General features: G+C 36.7%; 2 protein-coding genes across 7 annotated transcripts in view; one reads left to right on the plus strand and one right to left on the minus strand.

Annotated features, from left to right (window-relative positions):
• Positions 1 to 9,392, minus strand: part of LOC125244730 (lymphoid-restricted membrane protein) — a 27,821-nt gene extending 18,429 nt beyond the window's left edge. For 2 of the 5 annotated variants that reach the window (XM_048154929.1, XM_048154927.1), the window contains exons 1-16: positions 9,240 to 9,391; positions 6,981 to 7,633; positions 6,771 to 6,881; positions 5,350 to 5,530; positions 4,887 to 4,945; positions 4,714 to 4,789; positions 4,264 to 4,422; positions 4,031 to 4,148; positions 3,706 to 3,756; positions 3,525 to 3,602; positions 3,372 to 3,428; positions 3,099 to 3,158; positions 1,482 to 1,546; positions 1,245 to 1,338; positions 617 to 754; positions 348 to 449 (exon numbers count right to left, since the gene is read on the minus strand). In XM_048154929.1, the coding sequence (XP_048010886.1) occupies positions 348 to 449; positions 617 to 754; positions 1,245 to 1,338; positions 1,482 to 1,546; positions 3,099 to 3,158; positions 3,372 to 3,428; positions 3,525 to 3,602; positions 3,706 to 3,756; positions 4,031 to 4,148; positions 4,264 to 4,422; positions 4,714 to 4,789; positions 4,887 to 4,945; positions 5,350 to 5,530; positions 6,771 to 6,881; positions 6,981 to 7,633; positions 9,240 to 9,376 (2,139 nt within the window). In that variant the 5' untranslated portion in view covers positions 9,377 to 9,391. Of the gene's footprint in view, positions 1 to 347; positions 450 to 616; positions 755 to 1,244; positions 1,339 to 1,481; positions 1,547 to 3,098; positions 3,159 to 3,371; positions 3,429 to 3,524; positions 3,603 to 3,705; positions 3,757 to 4,030; positions 4,149 to 4,263; positions 4,423 to 4,713; positions 4,790 to 4,886; positions 4,946 to 5,349; positions 5,531 to 6,770; positions 6,882 to 6,980; positions 7,634 to 9,035 lie in introns of all 5 variants that reach the window. The other 3 variants (XM_048154925.1, XM_048154928.1, XM_048154926.1) reach the window with 3 other exon arrangements.
• Positions 9,393 to 9,742: 350 nt separating this feature from the next.
• Positions 9,743 to 21,884, plus strand: bcat1 (branched chain amino-acid transaminase 1, cytosolic). 2 transcript variants are annotated; one of them, XM_048154953.1, is made up of 11 exons: positions 9,743 to 9,856; positions 11,889 to 11,933; positions 14,989 to 15,189; positions 15,298 to 15,408; positions 15,515 to 15,634; positions 15,827 to 15,987; positions 16,386 to 16,528; positions 16,799 to 16,884; positions 18,784 to 18,924; positions 19,074 to 19,148; positions 21,069 to 21,884. In XM_048154953.1, exons 1-11 carry the CDS (start codon positions 9,803 to 9,805, stop codon positions 21,105 to 21,107), a joined length of 1,176 nt encoding a protein of 391 aa, XP_048010910.1. In that variant the 5' UTR covers positions 9,743 to 9,802; the 3' UTR covers positions 21,108 to 21,884. The 2 variants fall into 2 exon arrangements, with proteins under 2 accessions (XP_048010910.1, XP_048010911.1); XM_048154954.1 differs by lacking the exon at positions 9,743 to 9,856 and adding an exon at positions 10,659 to 10,749.
• The last annotated feature ends 253 nt before the right edge of the window (positions 21,885 to 22,137 follow it).

Below are 22,137 nucleotides of genomic sequence, written 5' to 3' on the forward strand. Positions count from 1 at the left end.
TGATAAAAGGATCAAAGTTTCATCAAAGACCTCTTAAGGAGAGTCACAAAGTTACTCTGACCCGACACACTGCCCCTGTGCATCGTGGGAATTGGAGTGAGAGAAATATTGGCCTATATAGTTGACCACCGGGGAAGACCGCACGTACTGATGCGGTCCGCTGAATACACACAATAAGAGTGACCGTGTCCAGCCAGGCAGTTATGCAATGTGGTAAATAAAGGCTCAGATAAGGGAAAATGAGTACTTGTGTAATTTTCAAGAGCCTATGTTTATCTCTGTATAATGGTGTCATGATTTGTGCATAACATTTCAAATGTGTCAACATTTGGCTGAAATCCTCTCACCTGTATCTTGAGGTCAGTGCTGGTCTCCTGAATTTCACTGCTCTCCGTAAAGCCTCTGAATGCTGTGAGAAAGGTCATGCTGTCTTCCTTAAACTCCCTCTTCTGGAACGATTCATGTTTGATACATCTCAATCATTATGGACCAAAATCATATAAAACTGAATTCAGGTGTCTGGTGATGGAGAGCTGGCAAAATTAACCTCAGACTAACTGTGCAGGTGAGGGTTTGTTTTAAAACTGTGTGTGTGATGGCTGGTTAGTTTGGTTACCAGTCTGCTGATCAGAGTTTTGAACTCCAGAGACAGCTGCTCCGGAGTCGGGCCTTGGAGAAGCAGAAGAACCTCACGATCTAGAGTCTCATCCAGAGAAGATGCAAAACAGACAGAGGAGGACAGATGCTCCAAACCCTACACAAATACACACACAATTAATGTCAACAGTGTAGAATACATTTTTTAATTATATTATATTTTATATAAATACATAATTTCTATATATTTATTTATATTTTTCTATATATTTATTTATAAAGATTAATTTATTGCATAAAATACAAATAAATATAGAGAAAAACAATATTGATTTTATTATTTAGTTATCACCAATTATGACTATGGAATCTCCCACATGTGCTTTCACAAAAACAAATTGTGAAATAAAGCACATGTAGACAGACTGATTGTAAAGCCCGAAGTTTGGTGTAAAGCAAAGAGAGGGTGTGGATTACTGAGTGCACTCTGTGGCAGTGGAGTGGGAGAGAGAGTGGGCGGACAGAGAACGGCACATGAGTGCTGGTGGGAGTGGAGAAAAAGAAACACTCCAAATCATGGACGGGACAAAGACCGACAAGGGAATTGAAAACACACACAAAAAAAAAAAAAAAAAAACACTACAAACCTCCAGGGGATTCTGTGCCAATGCCAACTCTGTCTGAAGAGAGCCTGAACTCATCTGATTGAGTCTGTAGGCCACAGAGAGAGAGAGACCCGGGCTGCAAACCCATACACACAGTTAGAGGAACATGAAAAGGAACTGCTGAAGTTTTTGTAAGTATAATGCATCCCACTAATAAGGTCAACTAATCAGCTAATATTTTCATTTACATGGGTTATGTGTATTTCATAGAGCTCTTACATTGTCATATCAGGCTGCATCATCTGCATTTGACTCTCCAGTTTGTTCTTGTCTGCTCTCAGCAGCTGAAGCAAGCAAAATTAACATACACAATAATTCAACACTTTCAAGTAAATTATTTCACTTATACCAGTTACCATATGTACACTTGCTCATCTAGGAGAGAAAAAAAAAAAAAAAAAAAAAAAAAAATCAGGATTTGAGGTCCCTACATTTTTTGTGTGTGTAGAACTACTTTCTTACACCACTGATTCAGCATCCTGTCTGAGAGAGAGAGAGAGAGGCCTACATGTTACTACATATTTTTTACGGTATTTTCTGACGGACAGTCACCACATTCGTGCATTTGAATATTATATATATATATATATATATATATATATATATATATATATATATATATATATATATATATATATATATATATATATATATATAAAATTCTACACTAAAATATACAATACTGCTTTTGAACAGTAATTCAAAATATAATTCAAAGTATAATTCAAATATATAATAAAAATATATAATAATATATAATAAAAATATGTATTTTCTGACGGACAGTCACCACATTCGTGTATTTGAATTTTATATTTTATATATATATATATATATATATATATATATATATATATATATATATATATATATATATATATATATATATATATATATATATATATATATAAAAAAAATTCTACACTAAAATATACAATACTGTTCAAAAGCTTGAGGTCGTAAGATTGTTTTGAGAGAAAAATGCTCATCCAGGCATCAGTTATTTGATCGGAAAAACAGTAATATTGTGAAATAGTACTATTTTTATTTGAACATACTTTAAAAATGTAATTAATGTCACATGATACTTCAAAAATCATTCTAAAATGCTAAATTGATGCTCAAGAAACTTTATTATCAATGTTGAAAGCAGTTGTGCTGCCTATTAGTGCATGATATTTTTGTGGATACCATGATACTTTTTTTTTTTCCAGGATTCTTTGATTAGAATGATCCAAAGAACAACAGTGTGAGCAAATTTTGGGCATTGTGAAAGAACCTTTTTGGGAGGAGTGCTGTGTTGCCACTGAAATTGTTCATTAATTGATCTTGTACATGCATTTTTATACCTTGCAAACTGTGCTGTATTCCACATTGCTTGTTCCACATTACATTCTGCTTGTTTGTCACAAAAATAATGTTATCTAGCAGGTTAGTTGACTGTAAAAATGCAAAAATAACTTGTTGTAGTCTAGGAAGCATCAGTAGGGGACATGTTGAAAACTACAAACCAATCAGTAATATTTAATGAAAGACAAATATTTTGGCAAAAATAAAAATTGACTATCCTTTTGTGAAATTCTAACTACTGGCCTGACACAGCCAATGAATAAATCCTTACTGCTGACTGAGTCCTTTACAGTATGCAGTATGGCTCTTTGCAGATCTGTTTACTTAAAACTTTAACAATTTGGAAAGATATGCCAATGAATGTGGTCATCCTGGAACTACTTCACAGCAAAGTAATTTTGGAAAAGTAACAATCAACAGCACTGTGGTTAAATCACAGTTTACTGATATTAGACAGAGAGAGAGAGAGCGAGAATTTGAGATCACCTCTGTAACTGAGGAATACTCCACAATGGCCACCTTCAGTTCATCTATCTGTTTATTTTTCTGAAGGAGAAATAGGGCAGTTCTGTTATGATAATGGATAACATAATTTAACATGATTGCAGATTGTATAAACATACTAAATGAATAATGGTAACACTCAATAATTCTTAGTAATGACCAAATCAAAGCCTCAATTCTTCTAAAGTTATTTGTCTGTTAAGATTGGCGTTTCATTTCAAACCATTGTTTTGGCGATACACAAGATGGACTGACCTCCTGAATTATCGACTCCTTGTCGGCCAAAATAGCATCAAATGAATGAACTTGAACCTGAGGGTGTAAGAAAGCATTCACCAATTACAGAGCTAAATGCTTACTTTGGCATAAAAGACCAATCACGGGTAAGTAAAACATAATCAGGCCTACCTGAAGGTCAGCATTCAGGTCACAGAGGTCATTCATCTTTTTCTGAAGCTCCTCTGCCTCTAATGTGACTTTCATGTTCTTAATTTGGGATGAAGGAAGACAAATAAAATGGATTTATAGATGATGATCATTAAGTGAGACTACTTAGATGAATCTGTACAGTAGATGTATAGAGCCATACCTCCTCTTGTAGAGCAGCAATCTTAGATATGAGACTCTGGTTTTCCCGTTCCTGTGGGAAACCAGAACAAAAGGTTATAAAAGTGTTCATGTTTGTTCTAGTAATATATATTGTCAATGTCAATATTACCAATGTGATGTTGTTCATCTGGCAACCAGATTTGTTTACTCTGAATGTTTTAATATCCTTGGGTTATGTAATATTACTAGCCATCTAATTACAAGCATTATCTGTTTGCACTAGTTTATGAAACCTATGAGTCTCATAACATGGCTTATTAACATCTGAACTTCTGTCAATGAGGTGAGAGAGTCTTGTGCCTCACCATCTGCTTTCTTTGAGCTGAGGCCTGAGCTCGACTCTCTTCTGAAGAGGTCAAGCTAAGCTTCATCTCCTCAACTTCCTCTTTAAGCATCTTCTCCTTCTGTAATAACTGCTGCCCCCTGCAGGATCAGAGATGAGGGGCAGGAGTAAAGTGAAAGTCTATGCAATGAGAATTGATGATGATGAAGGGATTTGAGCTTTCACAGGTCAAGAGAAGAGAGACAGAGTCAATACATTTTGGCTTGTGCTTTGAGGTCTTCGTTTTCCTCGATGAGTTTCTGGTTGGTGTCTTCCATGTTTTCAACTGCCTGCTTCAGTTTACGAACCTCTTCCTGCAACTTTTGGTTATTTAGCTGCAGATCTGCCACACAGAAGACCAGATCTGATGTCTCCCTGTACAATAGAAACACAAAATAACTCAGAACTCATCTCAATTCTAATATATATATATATATATATATATATTCAATAAGCATTATATATTTCCAACTTTTAATATAACTTTTTTGTATAAATAAGCATTTAAGTTAAGCATAAGTTTTTAGAGATCAAAAGGTTTTTAAGATCATGAGAAACAAATTGAGTCAAGTGTGTCCAAAGTTTTGATTGATACAGTTGATACAGTCTCACAAACCATATGAGCTTTATCTGTCACAAACACACAACTCATACTCTTAAACTTACAAGTCAGCTCTGGTGACTTCCCCTCCGAATGCTTCTAGACTACCTGAGGTCATATTTAGTAGAGCAGATCTCTTTGCTAAAGGAAACAAGAGGTAATTGATACAAATTCATAACAAAAATAAGCAACATAGGAACAACATGAGCATTCTGATATACTCCTAAGATGATCTCACCTGATAAACTGTCCCGTAGTTTGAATGATTCCTGTTGGGTGTCATTCTTTGAGTCCGTCCTAAATGAAAAGGGGAAATTTGAGTTGGGTTTTTAGCTCCAAAAAAACTGTCATGTGGAAAATGTTGGAAAGAAAGGCCTTGTGATCAAAACTGATTGTCGATTGATAATAGACTGATGAAAATCTGCAATGTGTCTTTGGTGGGGTTGGCAATATCTACAAAAGACATACCGCATAAAGTTGTTTGTTAAAACCACCGCTTCCTGTTAACTGACCAAGGCCTGACCAAATTAACAGGAGTTGAACAACCACCAGATTTCTTGTTTTGCTTTTTTTTTTGTCCTTTGCAATATATTGCCAACATTTTTTGTCCCTGTTCTATAAATAAGACTCAAACACAACACCAGTTATACATTTTAACGTATCGCTGTTCTAAACAGGGACACACGAGCACGTCGCCATACCCCTGGTTGCGACAGTCATCAATCCACTCCTTCATGATGGCATGGTATGTGTCCAGGTCTATGGAGATGTCCTTGTGCTCTGGGTCCAGCATATTGCAGAGCTCCTCTAGGCCGCTGTCCTCTGAACTGCGGGAGGTGGTGTGTCTCAAGAAGTCCACAATGTGCGATACGTAAACCTTACCTGCAACAGAGAACTCCTCGTTACTATGGTTACAGTGAGAGCCACAGAAGACCTGGGTCTCGTCAGATGCCATCCCACCAAGAAACCCAGAAAGAAAGTTTGCAAATCAACACCTACTTGTTCTGAGTCACCATGACCATGTGTCTGAACATATCGAGACAGGATATATAAAAAATCTGAGGCTATCATCTCTTTTAACATTAACTTCTAAACAAAAATCACCCATTTCACATGCAGTTTCAGTACACAGCGAATTGCATTCATAAGATGAATGGCTGTAAATAAAAGCAGTTTTGTTCTCTTTTAGCTTAGCAGTCTGATCACCACAGATGGCACATCAGGTCAGAGACATCATGAGGAGAGAGCAGGACTTCATTGAGGACAGATCAGAAGGGCTTTGCCTCTAGGTCTGAAAAGCATCGGCGCTGCTGAGTCTGAATGAGTCTATGTTCTCAGATGCTCTTGTTACTTTAACCAAACAAAACTACAGGCATTGTAATAATAGTCAGCTTCACAACCTGCTGAGGAATAACATCTATTAATCTGAAGCAGGAAGGAGAAGTTAAAGTTCACAAGACATCAAAACCTGATTGACTTCAACACACAATTTTGTTATTTATTTGCAGTCACATTTGCAAAATTTCTGTGTTATACTTTTGGTGCAAGTCAACTTGTGTAAGCCATCTGCCAGACGCTAGTTATTTTAGTTTATAAAGTTTTAAATATGGATATTTTTCTTACAACAAAAACTTGCTTCCCTTAAAAAGGCCTTTATTAACCCCCTGGAGTTGTATGAATTATTTTATGATGGATGTATGCACTTTTTTTGGACAAAATCAGGAGCGCCATTCACTGCTATTATAAAGCCTGGAAGAGACAGAATACTTTATAATATATCTCCGATTGTGGTCGTCTGAAAGAAGATAGTCATATACACTTAGGATGGCTTGAGGGTGTGTAAATCCCAGGGATAATTTTCATTTTTGGGTGATCTATCCCTTAGCTACATGGGCTATTGGATAACATTTTGGAAAAGTTTAGCAAACTTGCATTGAAGCTTGTAACAATCAACATTCAATCAATTCCAGACTGATAAAGCCTAGTCCTGGCCTTATTTTCTTGTTAAATATCTTGTTACACAAATGACAGAAGTAAAATGGGTTGCATTTAAAAAACAATTCATGCCGACTAAAATAAAATCTTGACACTACTACAGAAAGTCCCAAACAGATGTAAATACCTCTGCATTGTGTGTCACAAGCCTGAAAAATGGTGTCCAACAGGTCTTCCTCGCATATCAGACTGACTTCGGCCATGCTCTCCTTCTTGGGTTCAGAAGGGAAGAGAGATCCTGTTCAAAACCCATGAAAAGACAAAAAAAAACAGTTACCTCTTTAAAAAAAAACATTTATGACATTAAAAAGATAACAAAAAAGAGGTGATTCATTACCCTCGCCCAGCGAAAGTCTCTTGACCACAAGGGCCGGGTAGGTGAGTTCACTGTCCATGTTAGAAATATCTGAAGAGAAGTTTAGGTTATACGAGAACAAGCCTGGAGTTGGGATCTTCGATGCCTTCACCTCCGTGTCGGGCCCCTCCAGCTGTGTTTGTGTGGTGTAGCGTGGGGTAAAGTTAAAGTAATTGTCTCCAGTCTGGGCTGCTGGGGTGGAGCAGTTGCGCCGAAACGGCCGGCTGTACGTTGCTGTGGTTCTCCTCTCCCCTAGCGTGCCTAAAGTGCCCAGCGTGCTGGTGATGGTATAGGTGGCATTGGCAGGGGTGATGGGAGCACGAGGGGTGCTGGAGGAAGACCCCGGTCCGGGGGAAGCTGTGGGGGTCAGCATGCCTGCAGAGGAATCGCAGTCAGCCTCTCCGTCAGGTCGGACAGTACGTTTCTTCAGGATGGCCTCCAGGTTGAGGCGCAGCCCCGAGTGAGGGCTGTCGTAGCTGCTAGACTGAAACTTAGGGATCTGAAAGGGTGAGTTAACCTCTTGATCTCGTCGCTGGATGGTCTGCAGCTTGCGGCAGATGCTGTCCACAGGGTTGTGCCGTCTCGGGGTCACTCCGACATCCATGTTGGAGCGAGAAAAGAGAGAAAGCCTCAATCTACAGGATGGACATGAGTTAATTAGTTCAAAGCTTAAGACTGAGCGAATAGTATTTGGCAGGTGATGTGCAAAACAGAGGTGTAAAGAGTACCTGAAAACATACATGAGTAAAAGTACTGACACCTTACATCGAAATTATGATTCCACTACAAGATACAAGTAACCAATTCCAATACGACTTGAGTAAAAGTCTTAAAGTATCTGATTTTAACAGTACTTAAGTATTTTACTTGTACTCAATGTAGGCTCTGATATGCACTAGTCCTCAAACCTGAGAGACATGGCAGTGAAAATAAGAAACAATTGATTTTTAAAATGAGAAATCAAGTTTATTTTCTAAAATCAAAATAAAACCGAACACCTCAATGTTGCAATAAATCAAGGTCGACACGACCTTTTAAACATCTACAAACTCTCAAGTCTCAGATAAGCTCAAGTGCACAAAAAGGTCATAAGTAAACCAATATCCTTCAAAACGGTCTTGTCAATATAGCGGATAAATAAAACAATGTTAGGTAAAATTAAATAGTCAAAGTCTACTGTATGTGCTGGTTTGAGCCTCATCACCAGCTGCAGTCATTTCCTCATCTAATAAATCAAACACCTGCGATCAGAAACTACCTGCTAATGCACTCACATTCACGTAAAGTATCCTTGTTGACAAGTTTTGAGGGAGTGAAGGCAAAATGCACAAGATATAATACCTTCAATGCACTTAGATGACAATATCGCTTCTTTATATCTGAAACAAACTGCTGCAGAAAAAGTTTGCTGCCATGAAAAATGTAATTTGTAATTGCATTACACATCACAAATATAATATAAAAAGTACATTTACTTGCTCAAAAATGTAGTCAAGTAGAGAGTAAAAGTTGCCAAAATCTTTGATACTCTACAAAGTAGCCAAAAAGATACTTAAGTACAGTAACTAATTACATTTACTAAAGTACTTTACACCTCTGGTGCAAAATACATACATACACACACACACACACACACATATATATATACACACATTATTTATATTTATATATATATATATATATATATATATATATATATATATATATATATATATATATATATATATATATATATACATACACACACACACACACACACACACTATTAGAAGTTACACAAACACAAAACCTGTTAATAAACAGACATGATTGAGTAACGTTATATCGTTATAATATACAATTCAAATGCTGCATACATTTTTAACGGTCATTGCGTTATTTGCTTTTTATGGGTGACTTGAAAACTACGTCTTATAAATATTGTAAAAACGGACAGCAGTGAAAACCTCACACCCTTATCTTAAAATATTTCCATAGTAGGATCTCGTACATACAAACTTAATTATCAAAAACAAACGAGCAAAGAAGCGAACCAACCTGTCAAAATTCAACTAATGGAGAATCAAACATCAGCATGTAACGTTAACGTTAACCAAACTGAGGGACGCAAAACGTTTTTGTCACTTTTAAAGTGAAAAGAAAGGCCACCTTCAATTTCATGTGGTGTCTCTGTTATCTTTTGAGGACATTTATACGGGAAGAGCAAATATTGGAACGCTAATATTGGAAAAACAAACACACCTGAATCTGTTCAAATGTAGCCGCCGCGGTCGGTTTACAAATAGCTGCGTGTGAAGCGCCAGACAGCTGATCGAAGGCCGTATTAAACCCTGCGGCGCACTGACACCGTGCGTCCAATGATGGAACTGCAACTGCATGGGGCATTGATTCCTCATATTTCACTCAAACGAATGTGCATATTATTAAAAAAGTAATCAAATAAACGCATATTTAACGTACGCTATATAAACATATAAAGTTTTTGTGAACATATGCATATATTATAGATATAACTTAAGTAGCTTATTGGAAACAGTACCATATCTTGTGCCAAATATATTTTTAAACTGAAATATAATGTTTAAATAAACTATTGTCCATTTTAATTTCCAACTACCAATAATTTCCCATAATTTCCACCAAGATTTTTTTTTTCTCCATTCACACTATCAATATAATTTATAATGATTACACATTTCATTATCCCAAATAGTACACTTTTTAATAATGCTTTGTTTGTTTTCAGCACACTAGCTTTGATATGGTGTAATCTGTAAGAGGTTTACAGACGGCGCACATTCATCATGGCGAGCGTTGCATCAGCCACGAGCGCACCATCATCATCTCATTCTCACAAGGTAAAGGAGCACGCGTCGCATTCATTAGCGTTTCAACCTTTATGTATCTGATAAATAGTTAAACCCCAACATATTTTACATAAAACCAAGTATGTCTGCAAATGTACGCTCGGTGGTCGTGCGTGCGCGTTAAGAAAGAGATTAACGAAATCTCTTTCGCATTTTTAACGCATTATTCTGTGTTGTATTGGAATGGATAACAACGCAAGCGTATATTGTGTTATATAGGAAATATGTTATGTTGTATAACGTATGTATAATCTCTAAAGGTAATGTAGGCTATGCATGCGTTCGTCATATGCACGTTGCAGTTACGCGCATCATTGATACACATACGTCATGGACTGATGACACGAGGTAGCAAAGTCCCCTCTCAGGGTTTTTTGTCAAATATAAAATATGTTCCATTTACATTTGATGCTTTCCATGTTAAAGGCACATGGAATACCTTACGCTATCAACAAGAAGATTTTTGTAGGCTATTCATATATATATATATATATATATATATATATATTTTTTTTTTTTTTTTTTTTTTTTTTGTGTGTGTGTGTGTGTTTGTGTTTTATTTTTGTGCTTATAAATAAATATTGTTTATTAAATCGAAATCTCTGAGGTTTCCCTTTTCTACCGTGGTTGATATTTAACTAAAAACACTTTCAAGCTCATTTATTTGTTAATTCTTTATAGTTTTTAACAGTCGCGTTCCTTTCAGACCATTAAGCAACAAATCTTCTGTAAACATTGCAAGTGCAGTGAAGGACACATGGAGGTGCGCCTTTAATTCAACCCATCTGATTGGTCACTAAAAACGGTCTCACTCACACATATCTATTCATGTTTCAAGCCACTTCAAATTCATTTCATGACTGAACTTGATGATGTCTGAGTGGGTGAGTTCATCAGGATGTAAAGTACTTCATTATATAGCCAACTTATTAAGGGATTTGGTGGATATTTACTGGAGCAGGGGTCTATTGCAATTAAAAATTACAATTCTTGCTTCTTACTCCTTACAGTTTAGCCTTATTTAGACCTCTAAAGGTCATATTTAGCAGATCATGACTTTCTAACTTTATTATTTTAGCCTACTTAAGCATTATTTTGGATAATTTGTAATCAACTTGAGTATTATTGAAGCGAAATGCTTGTATTCTTACATTTCTAAGGCAAAAATTATACTTTTTTACTCTTTCGTTTAGACTTTCAAAGTACAAAGTCCATTTTTTTACAGGTCACTATGACTTTTATCTTTTTGTCCTATGAGATTACAAGCCATTGATGCTCACAGCTTTTTTTAAAGCAAATGACATTTTGTATTTTGACAAAAAAAAAAAAAAAAAAAAATCACCCTTTTGAGGAAACAACTTATACCACACACAGCACAGTCTTTGATCGAAAGAAGTTATAATTATAGCTGCTGCTGAAGACTGAAACTCAGTTTGCAATCATTCTATAAACAGCTATACTAAATAAAGGTTCCGGTTTCAGTTTCAGGACAGAGGTCAGGACATTTTTTGCCGTCTTGATTTCTTCAGTCTTTTTCTAAGCTTTTTAGTTTCACTTAAGTATGCATGTTTTTAGTTTGATATTTTGATTTTTTAATTTGACAGTATCCATACTTGCATATAATTTATCAGTTCTTTTAATTTCTCAGTTCTTATCAGATATATGAAGTAGCCTATGCATCACATGCATCCTTAATTATAAAAAGACATGAAGATGACTCAGTTAATCTTAAGAATTATGTGATATACTAGACACTTCCTAAGGAAAGACATTGTTAAGAGCATGGAAATGTAAGACCAACATTGTTCGTTTTGTTTTTGAGAAGCACTCAACTGTATTAAATGAAATCGGTAAAGAGCATCAGCATAAATTAGCAGGAATTACCATTTCTTTATTTTTTAAGGTACTTAAAGTGCTTTGAAAATGTATCAGATTGGAAATTAAATAATCTGATTGCATATTCTAGCTTCAAATATGCTTATGCTTATTATATTTTAACACATGTATGTTTGTTTCCTTTTAGGAGCTTGAGAATAATGGTGTGGCTGACAATGCCTCTAGCTTTAAGGTATGGAATATTACATACACATTACAGATTACCATAAATATATACTGTATATATACTGTAAGATATAGCACTTGCCTTCAGCGACATGTCCAGAGGCATCATTCTGATGTTTGATTGATACACCAGACAGTTAGAAACTCTTCTCCTCTGTGAAATCTTGATTCTTCAGAAAAATGCACTTTTGTTCTTGTCTTATGGTCATATCAGTGTCCACATACTAACAGCATAGCAAAAGAGCATTTTAAGTCCTAGTGTCTTGAGGTGACTTGTAGTAGACCCCTTTTCCCCTATATGGCACATTTTGACTTCCGTGGCTCCAAAATGTGACCTTGGACCCCTCTTTTTGGCAGTTAGCAGAAGGGCCCTGGCTCTTCCAAGAGGTCCCGTGCTGAGTAAAACTGAGTCTCTCAGATCACTGTAAGCCCTGTCAATCAAGCTTGGCTTGGCTTTCGGCATGCCCTCTGTATCTACCTTTCTCTGACTCAGGTGGTGATTAAGTTATTTTCCACACGGGCTAAATCACACCATTGCCTGAAAGTAAACATGGTATAGTCTGATATCTGCAATCAGGCTCACATAAGGAGTCCATTTATATATGGATGAGAGAATATATAATATTAAAACAGTATAGTAACTGCTGGTCAGTTTTTCTCTACATTACAATGAATGAGGAGTGAAGCTTCCAAGCTTCGAAATGGAAACAAGACCACTATAAAATATCATAAAAGTAGTTAATGTGACTTGTGCACTATATTTTAAGCTGTTTAAAGTCATATGATAGCTGTGTGTGTGTGGAACAGATTGAAATTTAAGTCAGTGAGTTGAACTTGAACAAGTCATTCAGTCCAGATCAATTGGTTTACTGAAAAGACTTTACTCAAAAAAATCAGGCATTGCTATTTAGGGCACACTTGAAATATACTATATGATACTAAACACAAAAGCATTGAAATATAATTTTGTCCTCCAATTTCATATTTTTTCCATCATTATTCTTCTAAGATTATATTCTTTTAGGATGCTCTTAATTTAATCATTTCAAGAGCACAATTAGCATTAGTTGAATATCAGATGTCATTAAACAGAAATAAGCCTCAATCTGGTAATTTTGTGATCGATGGACATCTGACATTTTTTCCAATCCCTCATACGAGAGGCATCAGATCAAAAGGCACAACACGTGAGCTGCTGCTGCTGCTAAAATAAGGCTTTTTGCAAAGGTCTTTATTTATGGGTTCATCATGCATTGTTTGTCTATTGATTAGGATAATCGCATTTAAGCCTCTTGAAGGGACTGAAGACTGTGGTGGATGAGGTCACACAAGGCAGTGAATTGATGATGGCCACACTGCAGCTCTCACTACAGTGTAACCTAAACAAAATGATAGCCTTTCAAGAAAGCACTTTGTCTGATCGTTCTAAGTAAAAGAGCACTAATTAGTATACTAACTAAAGATCTGAAAACACTTCTGTTGACCACCATTATATCTGCCACATGATTACTCTCGAGACTCAGCAGAGATTACAGTCGGTTGTTCAATTGGATCTAGCATATTTATAGTCAGGTACTCACAAGGCACTCGTAAACTGTGGTGTCAGACAGCACAGTCTTCAGATTAGCACTGATTTACGAGTCAGCACCTAAAAAATGAAGCACCTCAGATGTACACTCAAGAGCTGATATTATTTTAATTGACAGTCCACTGCAGGCCAATACAGCAGCCCCAAAAAGAATTTGAATGCTATAGAAACACTTAAAAATGTAATGTCTTCAAAATTGTAGATAGATAGTGTGGTCCGATCCAACAGACAAAGCTGCTGTAGCTCAAATTGCTCAAGAAGTTAATGCTGGTTCTGATAGAAAGGTGTCAGAATACACAGTGCATCGCAGTTTGTTGCGTATGGGGCTGCATAGCCTCAGACCAGTCAGGGTGCCCATGCTGACCCCTGTCCACCGCCGAAAGCACCAACAGTGGGCACGTGAGCATCAGAACTGGACCACGGAGCAATGGAAGAAGGTGGTCTGGTCTGATGAATTACATCACGTGGATGGTCGGGTGCATGTGCGTCGCTTACCTGGGGAACACATGGCACCAGGATACACTATGGGAGGAAGACAAGCCGGCGGAGGCAGTGTGATGCTTTGGGCAATGTTCTGCTGGGAAACCTTGGGTCCTGCCATCCTTTGACACGTACCACCTACCGAACCATTGTTGCAGACCATGTACACCCTTTCATGGAAACGGTATTCCCTGGTGGCTGTGGCCTCTTTCTCTTTCAGCCACAAAGCAAAAATGGTTCTGGAATGGTTTGAGAAGCACAACAATGAGTTTGAGGTGCTGACTTGGCCTCCAAATTCCCCAGATCTCAATCCAATCGAGCATCTGTGGGATGTTCTGAACAAACAAGTCTGATCCATGGAGGCCCCACCTCACAACTTACAGGATTTAAAGGATCTCCTGCTAACATCTTGGTGCCAGATACCACAGCACACCTTCAGGGGTCTACTGGAGTCCATGCCTCGACGGGTCAGGGCTGTTTTGGCAGCAAAGCACATCTTCAGGGGTCTAGTGGAGTCCATGCCTCGATGGGTAAGGGCTGTTTTGGCAGCAAAAGGGCGACCAACACAATATTAGGAAGGTGGTCATAATGTTATGCCCGATTGGTGTAGATGGATGGATGGATGGATGATTTTTTTATTGGGCCTGTGAAAATATATAAGGAGAACTGATTTATTAATCTAAGTTTAGGTCTAGTGTAGGTCACTGCCTGTGCTATGGACAGTCTCATTTAAACAAACACTGAGAGCAGTATGGTACTCACCTTTCCACCATAATCCTAGATTACAGAGGGCTGCTGAAGGAACATGTAATCTGTGAGAGTGTCTAATCTCAGGGTTTGAGTGCATTTCTGTCAGAGAGAGATATCCATAGAAATAAATAGAGGGATAGAGGGAGGAATTTCACAGACTGACCCTATTCTGTGTCTGTACAAAGCTGTTGTCTGGTGTATTATGTCATCTGATGCTGATTATTTTTGGCCGCATTCTGTTTAGGCCGCAGACACAGTGATACAGTTAGCAAAGACCCATAAGCCAAAACCTGACCTAAATGGCCTGATGTTTGGGACGGTTTTCACTGACCACATGCTGACCATCGAGTGGAGTCTTGAGGAAGGCTGGCAAAAGCCGCATATCCAGCCTTTTGGGAATCTGTCCATACATCCAGGCTGTTCTGCCCTGCATTACGCTGTACAGGTCTGTCCTCGCCATCTGTGTGGTTATGCATCAAATAAAATCATTTGACTTCCACAGCTAATGATTTCAGTTTATTTATGTTTAAATGTAAATGCGTACCGTGTGCAGCTTTTTGAGGGTATGAAGGCGTACCGGGGTCCAGATAACAAAGTGCGTCTCTTCAGACCCATGATGAACATGAATCGGATGCAGAAGTCCGCCCACAGGGCCTGTCTGCCTGTAAGATTGACGTCTCTCCCCTCTTTACTCCATCACATTCAGTATATAATTAAGACAGCGACACTAAACTGCAGTTCTGTTTCTAATTTTCTTTGTTTATCTGTAGAGTTTTGATGGTGCAGAGTTGTTGGAGTGCATCAGGAAGTTGGTGGAGGTGGATCAGGACTGGGTTCCCCACTCAGACTCTGCCAGTTTGTACATCCGTCCCACCTTCCTGGGCACAGAGGTTAGAGCTATACAAAACCCTCATTCTTGCAATAAACTCACTATTTCAGCTTGTATGTTTAATGTCTGAACATGCATTTGTGAATCTGTCCATAATATGTTCATGGATATAAATCTATGATGGCTATACATTCAAAAACCTACTTTTGTAGATTGTAACCAATATTCTCTTTACATATGTGTGTGTGAGCAGCCCACCCTTGGTGTGAAGAAGCCCTCCAGTGCATTGCTGTTCGTCATCCTCAGTCCTGTGGGATCGTACTTCAGCACAGGAGCTAAACCAGTGTCTCTGTGGGCCGACTCTAAATACATACGAGCTTGGAGAGGAGGGACGGGAGACTGCAAGATGGGAGGGTGAGCAACTTAGCGAGAGATATTTCACTGTGTTTGTTTGTGTGTCTACATGACTCAGTAATTTACTACAAAACACTGAATGAATGAGGAGCATTGTTGCACACTTATTGGCACGTTCTTACCCTTGATCCAAATCCTGCAAGCTTGGTTTAATTTTGAAAGCCTCATAGTAAACTTTTGGAGTTATGTGTGCTAATAGCTATTTTAAATCTGTGCAATGTGGCTCACATGGCTCAAAACTTGAGAGCATGAGAGCAGAATTAATCTCAGCAAAGCAGCCAGTGCTGTATCAGCCTCTGAAGGGATGATAATGTAGCAGGACAATGGTTTTTTTCAGGGTGAAGACAGATCTTTGTTTGTGAAGAAGATACAATGTGTGAAACTTACATTTCTTTTAGAAACTATGGAGCGTCTATCTATGCCCAGTATGAGGCCGTGGATTACGGCTGTCAGCAGGTTCTGTGGCTGTATGGAGACAACCATCAGATCACAGAGGTCGGCACCATGAACCTTTTCCTCTACTGGATCAATGAGAAAGGAGGTGATGACTGCTGATAATCAAACATTTTTGAAAGTTACTCTTTCACTCTGTGTTTTGATAGATTGGTTATGTATATTTACTTTAACAGACAATATAGAGTATATGGAAGTCAAAGTATATGGAGCTCAAAGTAAATTTGCAGGACCTTCAAAAGATACAAATCAATGATGATTTAGATTCTCATTCTCTGGCTTGGTGCAGATCACTAAAGACCTCTAGTGGTCAAAAAGAAAGTGACAGTTCACTTGGATTTTTTTTTTTTCTTTCCAGAGGAGGAGCTCACAACACCACCTTTAGATGGCATAATTCTGCCGGGAGTTACACGGCAAAGCATCCTAGAACTTGCTCGCAAATGGGTAAAAACTGTCAAAACCATACTGTCAGATAAAAAATGTGTATCTTTAGGGGTACAACAGCTTGTCACTGGGGTGGGGAATTGCCTATAAAAAAGGGACCACTTTGTACCTTATCTGCCAATAAAATCTGCATATAGTACCTTAGAGTAGTAATATATACCCTTAAAGGGATAGTTCACCCAAAAATGAAAATAATGTCATTTATTACTCACCCTCATGTCGTTCTAGACCTTCGTTCATCTTCAGTGAGGCCTGCATTGCCAGCAATGTTACTGCACCTCTCGAGATCCATAAAGGTACTAAAAACATATTTGAAACAGTTCATGTGAGTATAGTGGCTTTATCTTAATAATATAAAGCGACAAGAATACTTTTTGTGCGCCAAAAAACAAATTAACAACTTTTCAACAATGTTTATATGGGTCGATTTCAAAACACTGCTTCAGAGCTTTACGAATCGAATCAGTGAATCGTGATTTTAGCAGTTTAGCTGTTTGATAGGAGATCCGAATCACTAATTCGAAACAAAAGATTCATAAAGCTCAGAAGCTTCATGAAGCAGCGTTTTGTTTTTTTGGTTCACAAAAAGTATTCTTATCGCTTTATAATATTAGGATAGAACCACTGATGTCACATGAACTGTTTCAAATATGTTTTTAGTACCTTTATGGACCTTGAGAGGTGCAGTAACATTGCTGGCAATGCAGGCCTCACTGAGCCATCGGATTTCATCAACAATATCTTAATTTGTGTTCTGAAGATGAACAACGGTCTTACGGGTGTAGAACGACATGAGGGTGAGTAATAAATGACATTATTTTCATTTTTGGGTGAACTAACCCTTTAAGGTGATAATATCAACCTTTTAGGGGTAAATAAAAGGTAATATGGTATAAAGTTAATAAGGTACAAAAATAAGCTATAAAGATGTCTCTTTAAAGAGATAGTTCACCCAAAAATGAAAATTCTGTTATCACTCACCCTCTTGTCGTTTACAAACCCGTAACACAGTGTCTACACCGGACCCGAGCAGCGTGAAGCGATGCAACAAAAGATAACACAACCCATTATAATCAGTGATGTTGTCTACACAGGATGCGGCGCGACGCAAGCGGAAAAACTCCGACAATAAACTGATGACTCATTCTATTTATGACGTATTGATATGAAGGACAAATGCTTTGCAACGGGCGCTTTGCCGTGTACAGAGTAGACAGCTTTTAGCTCTTGTGACGCAAGCGACAACGGTCGCGTCCGGTGTAGACACGGTGTAAGACTTTCGTTCATCTTCGGAACACAAATGAAGATCTTTTTGATGAAATCTAAGTGATTTCTGTCCCTCCATTGACAGCCTACACAACTACCAATTTGACACTTCAAAAAGTTCATAAAGAGATGGTAAAACTAATCCATATTAATTAAGTGGTTTAGTCCAATTTTTTTTGAAGAGACATGATCACTTTATATGATTAACAGTTTGAATTTAGGCTTTTATTCACATATAATAACAGTACTCATAAAAGAGTAAGCAAAAAGCATACGATGGACACTTTACTATCCAATGAGGCCACGGGAGAGGATTTGTGAATGGCAGTGAAGCAACATAACTGACACTGGTGGGTCACGTAATAAGGGCAACATGGCGCATAGTAGTATGTCCAGATTATATTCATACTGAACTTTCATACTATTTAGAACATACTTTTTAGAGGTTGTGAAGTACTTATTCAAAATAAGTACTTACTCAAGAGAGAATGCGATTTAGGATGCAGCCCATGACAACAAATGAGACTAGAGAGAACTAACAAAAACAGAATCATGTGACAAAAGGTTTCTTTTTTGTGTTTTTGTCCTGCATATGCTTGGTTCAGATTGGTTGATTTTCATTTTTACTAACAGGGTGAGTTTAAAGTGTCCGAGCGCTATTTGACCATGGCCGACCTTCAGCAGGCTCTGGAGGAAAACCGAGTGAGGGAGATGTTTGGTTCTGGAACAGCTTGTGTCGTTAGCCCAGTTGGCAGGATCTTATATCAGGGAGAGGTGAGTTTAGTTTGTTTTGGATGATAAGAGCACCGCAGATCACTATCAAAACATGTAGGCGAGTCAACAAATATCCACTTCTGGGTGAAAAACTTGGCCCATTTTTTGAGCTTTACAAATTTTCCATTACAAATTTTCCTGACCATTAGAATCTACATATTCCATGTGAGGGAAGCTTTCCTCCACTTGCCTCCAGACTGTTAAAGGAGCTCACAGATATTCAGGTAAGACACCACACACAGACAAACATGCACAAGTGCATTCATACTTGGTTAGCTTAGAAATTGTGTCTTTTCAATTACAGGAATTTAATTAATTTATTGCCATGCATGGGGTTTTTCCCCGTAGTTTGCAGATTATTTATTTATTAATTCAGCTTAATATACCTGTTATTTAATTAATGTATAATATTATTAATAATACCATATCATAAAATTATATAAATATTTGCATATTTATATTTTATTTATTTGCTGTAATGTTGGAACACTTTTTAAAGTTTTCTCACAGATACTGGTTTGTTTTCAGCCCATACACAGTACAGTCCAAAAGTTTGGAACCACTAAGATTTTTAATGTTTTTAAAAGAAGTTTCGTCTGCTCACCAAGGCTACATTTATTTAATTAAAAATACAGTAAAAACAGTAATATTGTGAAATATTATTACAATTTCAAATAACTGTTTTCTATTTGAATATATTTGACAAAGTAATTTATTCCTGTGATGCAAAGCTGAATTTTCAGCATCATTACTCCAGTCTTCAGTGTCACATGATCCTTCAGAAATCATTCTCATATGCTGATCTGCTGCTCAAGAAACATTTAATGTGTACAATTGTACAAAATATTTGTGTACAATATTTTTTTTTCAGGATTATTTGATGAATAGAAAGTTCAAAAGAACAGTGTTTATCTGAAATCTAATCTTTTGTAATATTATAAATGTCTTTACTGCCACTTTTGATTGATTTAATGCATCCTTGCTGAATAAAAGTATTCATTTCTTTAATTTCTTTTCAAAAAAATAAAAATAAAAATTCTTACTGACCCCAAACTTTTGAACGGTAGTGTATAATGCTACAGAAGCTTTGTATTTCAGATAAATGCTGTTCTTTTGAACTTTCTATTCATCAAGGAATCCTGAAAAAAAAAAGTACACAACTGTTTTCAACATTGAAAATAATCATAAATGTTTATTGAGCAGCAAATCAGCATATTAGAATGATTTCTGAAGGATCATGTGACACTGAAGACTGGAGTAACAATGCTGAAAATTCAGCTTTGCATCACAGGAATAAATTACTTTGTCAAATATATTTAAATAGTACACAGTTATTTTAAATTGTAATTATATTTCACAATATTACTGTTTTTTACTGTATTTTTAATTAAATAAAAGTAGCCTTGATGAGCAGACGAAACTTCTTTTAAAAACATTAAAAATCTTAGTGGTTCCAAACCTTTGGACTGTACTGTATATTTGTTCATTTGTTGTGCTGGTTATCATGTGGTGAAGGGATGGGGCCTATAAATAGTTTTGCTTCGCCCCCCTGTGGTGAAATGGAAAAATTGGGATATTTCTGGTATTTCAATGGTTTGGTTTTTAATTTGCTGAATTCTTGCAGCTCCTTAACAAGAATTTTAAAAATAAATAAATAACCCCACCTTTCTATTCCCCCATCCCAAACCACACGGGACAAATAGAATTATGAGGTTTTGGGTGACTTTTTCTTGGGTAATATTTCATTTTATTTCATAAAGTTTTCATCGTCATAACCTTTTTGTTTAACACTTTATTTTGGTGGTCCACTTTTGTGGACAGTCTACTAACTATAAGTAACTTTGCAACTACATGTCAACTAACTCTCATTAGAGTAATAGAAGACTGATAGTAGACTGTTCGGTTAGAGTTAGGTGTTAGGGTTCAGGTTAGTAGAATAAGTTGTTATGTAGTTAAAAAGTTACTTATAGTCAATATGTCTGTTGAGGGAGCATTAAAAATAAAGTGTTAGCAGATATTAAGCAGACAGTCTACTAATACTTTAATGACTGGTACCTGACATAGTTACAAAGGTACTTATAGTTAGAAGAAAGTTTAAAGTGATCTTTAGAATTAAAGTGTTACCCATTTTTGCCCTGTTGCAGTATGGACGGACCCCCAGTGACTGGTCTTGCATCATATAAAGGAAACTCTCCGTTCACAAGCTATTCAACACATTTTAAAACATGCACCCAAAAAAGCTTTATTCGTGGAGACATTGAATAATTACCTGCCACATTGATGTATGTTTTGTTTTGTCAAAGTTTACCAGCTAACTAAAACCTAGACTAGCAATAACGTGTTGCTCTTTAACAGACTAAACCACTCAGATGCCTCTATGGTCACATTTTCTCACATACGGTTTATTCTAATAATCATTAACCAGCAAATCACAGTTTGTGACCAGCTGTTACATTAACACTAGTTGAGGTATATAAGATATTTCCTAGCTGTATAGTTTATTGATGCTGTTGATAATATGATTATATGCAATTTCTGTCATATTGCACAAGCTCTTTAAACTTCTGAAATATATTTACAGATATTTTAAGGTAGTATGTTTTTGTGGTAGAGCTTTATTTTTAAAGAAATTTCAATGTTTAATGTACACCATTTTAAAGAAATGTTTATGATGTAATGTTTAGGTGAAAATAGTGATTATTATCCAAGTGCACAAACTTAAGAGTTGTATTATATGTGATGGAGATCATTTTTGCACTCAAAAAAGGGAACCTTTACATTTCTTTGTATATGTTTTATGATCAAATAAGAATAGAAATAAGAGCACAAAAGCACAAATAAAATAAATTATAGACATTAAGAGATGTGTAATACTATAGATATTGTTATTTTCCAGAGTATTTTGGTGAAGTATTGAGTATTTTGTGATGTGATACCCTGAATAAATATATACATATTTATTTGTTTGTTTGCTTGCTTGCTTGCTTAATATACCTGATATTTAATTAATGTATAATATTAATTATAAAATTTAATAAAATAGATTTATAATAATATTTATACAGTACAATATAATAAAAAACACTTGCATGTTTTTATTTGTTGTCATACGGTGGAACACTGGTTTAAGTTTGTTCATATATTGCTGGTTTAATAACATTATTTTCCTAAGCAAGTGCTTTATGAGTGTGTATGTGTGCAGAAGAGATGATA

The sequence above is a fragment of the Megalobrama amblycephala genome, linkage group LG14 (genome assembly GCF_018812025.1).
Source record: "Megalobrama amblycephala isolate DHTTF-2021 linkage group LG14, ASM1881202v1, whole genome shotgun sequence".
NCBI lineage: Eukaryota > Metazoa > Chordata > Actinopteri > Cypriniformes > Xenocyprididae > Megalobrama > Megalobrama amblycephala.

What these genes read in the sequence shown, in the direction of transcription:
- bcat1 (XM_048154953.1), top strand. Translation starts at nt 9,803, where the DNA reads ATGGCGAGCGTTGCATCAGCCACGAGCGCACCATCATCATCTCATTCT. An exon ending in CATCATCTCATTCTCACAAG is followed by an intron (nt 9,857 to 11,888) that starts GTAAAGGAGCAC and finishes GTTTCCTTTTAG; the next exon opens with GAGCTTGAGAATAATGGTGT. An exon ending in CTGGATCAATGAGAAAGGAG is followed by an intron (nt 16,529 to 16,798) that starts GTGATGACTGCT and finishes TTTTCTTTCCAG; the next exon opens with AGGAGGAGCTCACAACACCA.